General features: G+C 37.2%; 1 protein-coding gene across 1 annotated transcript; it reads left to right on the top strand.

Annotated features, from left to right (window-relative positions):
- The first annotated feature begins 658 nt into the window (after positions 1–658).
- Positions 659–1615, top strand: LOC132309243 (uncharacterized). The gene is made up of 2 exons (XM_059807568.1): positions 659–893; positions 1128–1615. Exons 1-2 carry the CDS (start codon positions 659–661, stop codon positions 1613–1615), a joined length of 723 nt encoding a protein of 240 aa, XP_059663551.1.
- Positions 1616–7445: the final 5830 nt, after the last annotated feature.

Genomic DNA, 7445 nt, shown 5'->3' on the forward strand with positions numbered 1-7445 from the left:
CATGATAGAAAAGGTTTATAAGATCGATAAAGACTTCTTACGCAAAGATTTCTACTCTGCGATCAATGATTCCAAAAGACAATGGTATTTCCAAACCTTTTCTGCTCAAAAAACCATCCTTATTAGAGAAGAGTGGTATGCTTTCTGCATAGAAATCAAGTTCTCAGCCCCTTTCTTCACATGGTTTGAAAAATATTGTCTCGACAACAATATTGATTTTCCTTTCTCCACAATCAAATCCTTAAATGTCACAACCAAATCCACCATTACCTGGCAAACATCACGTGGTGAGGCTCTTGAAGCCATCCATCCCCCAGCTGAGGCAATCGAATTCAAGATAAAGGCGTCAGGAACAGTCACACTTACTGTTTCTCCTTTCAAGACAAAGGCAGTCGCCAACGACAATACCACATCCACGACCCGTGATGTCCGAAGCATCATGGAACAAACTAACTACACAAACCAACACCTCCAGACACTTGGCGATCAGCTTTCTCGTGTGGAAACATTGCTTCAGAAAGAACAAATTATCCTCATTCAATCTGATAATGCTCCCCCTTTCATACCCCATGAAATCCCCTTACACTTGTCTAAACAACTATCAAAACGTAGTGCCATTGAAGAAGCATAGGACAGGATTAAGCGTATCGAATCCTTTATGACCTCCACAACTACGATTCCTGATACGCCTGAAAGACCTCTTAGAGTCATCAATACTCTTGACCAAGAAATTGGTACTGATACTAAAATTGATGAAATTACTGAGGTCTTCCAGAACCAACACGTTAATACTTTAGAACCAACTTCTTCTCGAAACTACTATCCCAGGCCAACTTTCCCTGACCTCCAGATCGAAGAACGAGGCCAGTTTTCCCAAGCTGCTTATCATGGTGGTACCATTTATGAATGGAACATAGATGGCAAAACTGAGTATCACATTCTCAATACACTTCAAAAAATAACAATGGTCAGCACTGCTTACAAAACCAAGAATGACTCTTCTGATCATGCTATAGCACAACCCCTAGTAGGAGGATTCACAGGCCAACTCAAAGGATGGTGGGACAACATCCTCACTCCAGATAAATGATAAGTCATTCTTAACTCTGTCAAAACAACTCCTGAAGGAACAATTATCAAAATAGAAGAAGGTGCAGATATAGAAGATGCAGTTGCTACTCTCATTTTCTCTATCGCCAAACAATTCCTCAGTGACCTCTCAATTGTTAGAGACAAGACCTCAGAAATTCTAGCCAACCTTCGATGTCGCAAACTTCAGGATTTCAGATGGTACAAGGATGTCTTCCTCTCAAAGGTCCTCACTAGGACTGATTGTAACCAAGCCTTTTGGAAAGAAAAGTTCATTGCTGGACTCCCCAATCTTTTTGCTGAGATAATTCGCAAGCAATTCAGATCAAAACACAATGGCCATATTCCTTATGACTCCCTCACCTATGGTGACATCATCAGTACCATCACAGCTGAAGGAATTGCTCTCTGCACCTATTTCAAACTCCAACAACAAATCAAGCATGAGAATGCCACTAGCAGAAAGGAATTAGGAACTTTTTGCCAACAATTCGGCTTCGAAAACCTAACCCCTCCTTCCAAATGAAAAAGTCACACCCGCTACCGAAAGCCTTTTCCCAAAAGATACGAAAACAGGTCACGGTATAACAAGAAAAAACCCTCTTTTGCAGATAAATATCTCTCCTCTGAGAAAAATAGATAGAAAATTGCCTCGGAGCTTTGATATTTTTACCCCAGGCTGCCGGAGTAAGGACTTTTTGAATGGTACATGTGGTGTGAGAAATGAAAGACTCATCACCTGGTTTTGAATGAGTTCAAATTTTGATGGAATCGGTGTCCACTAAAATAAACTCATAAAAATTTTGTGTTTTCCGAAAATCTGATGTTGGATAATGAAAACCTTTGATAAAATGATTTTGAGATAGTAAAATTGGGTTTTGGTTAAAAAGTTCTTTTCAACCACACAAATGGTTGATGAATTTGATTTTTGAAAATAACGAGATTTTTTTAGAGTAGGATTGTTGACCACCACTTGCTGTGAAACAAATCTTGAGGAAATTTGTTTATCTGATGCTGAAGAAATTGTAGCATAAGTTTTTTGAAGGGGAGGAAAAACTGGTTGTTGGGATTGTAAGTATGTTTGGATGGGGTCATAGTGGATTGGGGACATGTCTATGACATGTTAGGGAATTGTGGTTAGGGCTGAAAATTGGTTTGTAATTTTGTTGTGCTTGGTTCCATGTGCCAGAGGCGAACTGAACTAGTTGTTCCTTATCACCTATTTTTTGTTTTAGGATACCTCCATATCCTAATTCAGAGGCATCAGTTTCCACAATTTTGAAGGCTTCTTGATCAGCAATAGATAGGCAAGGAAGGTTTTTTGCTTTGCTTTTAAGGATTCTGACTGTTTTTGTATGCTCATCGGACCATAGGGGAGGGGACTTTTTTAATATTTGGCGTAGTGGAGCACAAAGAAGATAAAGATCCTTGAAAAACTCAGAAAGATAATTTAGGCACCCTAAAAATCTTTGAAGCTGGGTTTTGTCTTTAATTTCATCAGGGAATTTATCAGCAAATTGGATGGATCTGTTGATTGGGATGACAGTTCCTTGGTGGATCTGAAAACCTAAGAACCTAATCTTGGTCTGAAATAAGGTTAACTTTGATAAAGAAGGGACTAATCCATTATGCTTGATGGTTTGAGCAAATACATTGAGATGTTTCCAATAAGCATCTATAGAAGAAGAAAATATTAGTATATCATCAATATAAATAATTGAAAAATTTGTAAGATGAATAAAAATATCATTCATAATTTTTTGGAATTCTGAAGGGCCATTTTTTAATCCAAAAGGCATCACATTCCATTCGTAGTGGCCAAAAGGAACCGTGAAAGCTGTTTTGTATCTATCTTTTTCAGCAATTTGTATTTGCCAGAATCCTGACTTGAGATCAAACTTTGAAAAAACGGTTGCATGAACGAGACGTTGGATTAGGTCCTTTTTATTAGGCAGGGGATACCTGATCCATTGAAGAACTTCATTGAGGGGCTTATAATTGATAACTAATCTGGGAACACCTCTTTCTATTTCAGCATTCTTTTGGATATAGAAAGCGGCACAGCTCCATGGGGATCGGCTTTTTCGGATGAGGGATTTGTTCAATAATTCCTGTACTTCCTTCATACAATAATCAAGAAGTTTTTTACTCATTTGGCTAGGATGGGCTTTGGTAGGGATATCCTTTTCATTGAAAGATTTTTCATAAGGTAATTCAACAATGTGTTGTCTTCTGTGCCGAAAAGCGTTTGGGAGATCAGAGCAAACCTGACTTTCAAGTCTTAATCTGAACCTTTGAATAGAGTCTTGGAGACTTTTTTGACTGAGTTGTTTATCAATCTGTTTGAAGATTAGTTCTTGTTTGAGAAAGTTTAAATGCTTTGTTTTGCTCTCAATCCTGTTGACAGCAGGGACCTGAGTAACATTGGAATCCTTAATGGTATTGAGATCCTTGGTGTCTATAGGATGAGCAAAAGGAAAGCAAATTTCTTGTCTAACTAGACTTGTTGAAATGCCTTGGCTATCAACTTTGAACGGGTAAAGAAGAGAAATAAATGGAGTTCCCAAAATAACAGGGGTATTGAGGTTTTTGACAAGGATGAAAGGTATTTTAATACAAAGACCCTGATTACAAACATGGGCTTTGGTTAACTTGTACTGAACAGTGAGTCGTGAACCATTAGCACCTTGAAGTCGTTCTTTGGTTTTCTCAAAGCATTTCGTAGGGACAAGTCCTTCATTGATACAATTGAGATCAGCACCGGAGTCAATAAGAGCCACTGTATGAATGGTATAGTCTTTGTTGATGACAATTTTTAGATTAACATGCCATTTCTGAAATGTTATCTGGGTCAGAAGGTTGATGTAAGTCTCATTGTCCTTGGTGGGATTTTCAGAAACTTGTTGTTCAAGTTTTGCAGAGGACTTATGATAGTCCACTGCTCATGATATTCTTATATATCCATACTAAGAGAATCTCACTAGACTACAAGGCGGTCTCAACCTGACTAGTAGGCAATATGCAAAACGCACCTGAAGTGGGCATGAGTACCTAGACCTAACAGGGTACACCTCTACCATCATAACCAGCTATGCATCCCACTGGATATACGCTCCCTAACCATCGATCCTGAGACTCAAGCTCATATCGTAGTACCATAATCATATATATATATATATATATATATATATATATATATAAATCCATCCAAAACGAAAGTAATGTCATTCAACTATTCGTTGACCAGACATGAATATAAGTAGGACTTAACTTTTATAGTTAATCCACTCCCTTATTCCAGAATAGGTAGGACTTAGTGTTTTGAACTAATCCATTCCTAATATGCCACCGTCCCATACCGGTTCATATAATCCACAAAACAATCCAATAATTGACGACATAATTATGCAATACAATCATCAATTACATCCAGAGATAAGTATAATAACAGTTAGACAATTAACTGAATTTATTACTGCTAATACATAATAAACATTATATAATATCTATGAAATTTCTTAGAACAATTTCAACCATGAATTAATCATTAAATCAACACGCAAATTTAACTGTAATTTCATATTGATTACTTCCATCACATAAAGGTATAGATTTAAGCATTCTGGGATTTTAACAATGTTCAGTGTAGCCATTTAAAACCCCCACAACAGTCTAAGTCACTTCAGAAGACCCCAATTACCTAAAACAGTAGCCAGAACCCATTCATGTAGGGTTTCCAACAAGGGAGCCTACTCCCTTCTCCATGGAGCCGGCTCTCTCTTCTGAGAGCCGTACAAATTTCTTTTGGGAGCCAGCTCTCACCCCTTGGGAGCCAGCTCTCAACCTATTTTGCGTTATCTTCCTCGTCTCTGACGAGTTCCAATCCCTTTGTTCTCCATTGTTGATGGTTCTAAGAGTCTGAACTATGTCCCACATCATTCCAAATAATTTTATACATTTGATATGCATCTCAAACATAGATTAAATCAAGCTTGCATATAATAAAATTTAAAATAATCAAGAACACATGAACAACACATAAGAACAGTTTTAAATCAATTTAAGCATGTAGACATGATCAATTTAATCTCTGATTAATCCTGGAATTAACCTAGGCATGCACAGAACACAAGTCTAAGGGAAAGAGTAAGATATAGAACTTGCCTTTGAGATTTCGAATTAAAATCTCAACGTCGTCTTCCTAGATTTTTAAGCGACTTCTGATTATCGTCAAGCCTTATACTACGCTGGTTCTACCCCACAAGCAGACCCTATTCCTTTTTCCCTTGGTTCTCCCTTCTCTCCCCACGATTCTCTCTCTCAACTCTTTGTTCTTTCTCTCTGTCTCCACTGTTACGTGAATAGGGTTCAAAAACCCTTGGCGGACACAACCTTACATATATATAGGTTTATACAAACCCTAATCCCAACCCGATATTAAGTCGGCTAACATAAAAGAAAAGAAAAGAAAATTAAAAATATATATATAATTACATACACATATAATGTCCTATACGTGATATCAGATAAATAAATATATAAAACCCTAAACTATATAATACATACATACTCAATAATGATACTAATAATAATTAATAATTAAATTAACCCTATATACATATATACCCATATATATATGTATAACCATCCATGGATAACAACTGTACCCATTTAATCTCCTATCCAAGTAGTCTATGAGACCCAAACAGTCGATCCATGACTACTGTCCAAGCCCAACTCCTTTTTAAAATAAAACAATTAGTTCAAATTCACATAAGCATATAATTTCAATTAAAATGAATAAGTCAATTTAAATAATTAAACAATTACACAAATAGCCAAATAATCAAATAATGAATTTAAAAATGCAATAAATCATAAAAAAAATACCGAGACTATCCTTTTAAAATTAGGGGTATTAAAACGAGTGTTTAGGGAATTCCTTCAGTATTGCTAACTATAGGAATTCGGACTTTGTTGTATCCTGGGAGTGTTTTGCTACAGAACCCGTTAGCAAACTCAATTTGAGTGGGAGCAAATAACACTTTAAGGAAAGTGAATACATGCCTCAAAGTCTATATTTTGCTTGGGTTGTCATGTTGAAGAAGTTGACATCAGTGTTTTACTATCATCATGCTTGAGAAAGTCTGGTTATCTCCAACAATTTCTGGGTCAATTTTTTTTAATAGGTAACATTTCAAGTAACGAAACCCAACTCGAAAACTATATGAATGGAATCCAGTGGTGGTGAAGAACTAAACAGTGGCAGATTTGCGGTCGGCAAAATAGTGTTGGAGTTGCTCTGCACAATCAACCGGATTTGATACCAATTGTTGTGGCGGAAACGCAAAATAAACAACACTGTTCAAGGAATAAACAAACAATCACGAAGTAATACTGAAGTCCTATATACTTGGTCCTTAAATGAAATGCTGAATTCTTTGCCAGATGTATCACACTTTGACTATCATTGTGCAAAAAAAAATTTCACATGTTCAAATCCCAAGTCTGTCAACAAACCTTTTAACCAAATCATCTCCTTGCTGGCCTCTGTCATCGCCACATACTCTGCCCTCTGTAGTAGATCACGCTACAATCCTCTATATTTGCGAAACCCAACTAACTACAGTTGTACCCACCGCGAACACATACCAGATAGTACTTCTTCTGTGGTCTACCTCACAAGCAAAGTCTGAATCTACATAACCATGTAACTTCACCTCATCCCTTCTGAAACATAGGCATCTGTCTATGGTACCCCGTAGATATCTCAATATCCACTTAACTACTTTCCAGTGTAGCTTGCATGGATCCTTCATGAACCTGCTTACTGTTCCTATTGCATATGCAATGTTCGGTCTTATGCACACCATGGTATACATCAAACTTCCAATGGCTGAGGCATATGGAATTTTAGCCATGAAGTTTTTCTCATCATCTGTCTTCGGATACTGATCTTGAAATAATCGGAAGTGACTAGCTAAAGGAGTACTCACCGCCTTAACATTATTCATGTTGAACCTCTTTAGAACCCGTTCAACATATTTAGCCTGAGACACTGCAAAGTACCTTTCTGCTTCTCTCTGCTAATCCTCATCCCAAGAATTTGCTTTGCTGCACCAAAATCCTTCATCTCGAATTCACTAAACAACTGCTTCTTCAATTTGCTGATTTTTTTCAAAATCAGGACCTGCCACTAACATGTCATCAACATAAAGTAGAAGGATAACGAAACTTGACTTGAACCTCTTGAAGTAGCAACAATGGTCAGCGTAGCATTTGTTGTAGCCATATCGCTTTGTAAAACCATCAAACTTCTTGTACTGCTGTTTCAGGGCTTACCTCAAACCATATAA

This window comes from Cornus florida, unplaced genomic scaffold (assembly GCF_030987335.1).
Source record: "Cornus florida cultivar Cherokee Brave unplaced genomic scaffold, ASM3098733v1 CherokeeBrave_3.0.0_Hap2_Chr05, whole genome shotgun sequence".
NCBI classification, from domain to species: Eukaryota; Viridiplantae; Streptophyta; class Magnoliopsida; order Cornales; family Cornaceae; genus Cornus; species Cornus florida.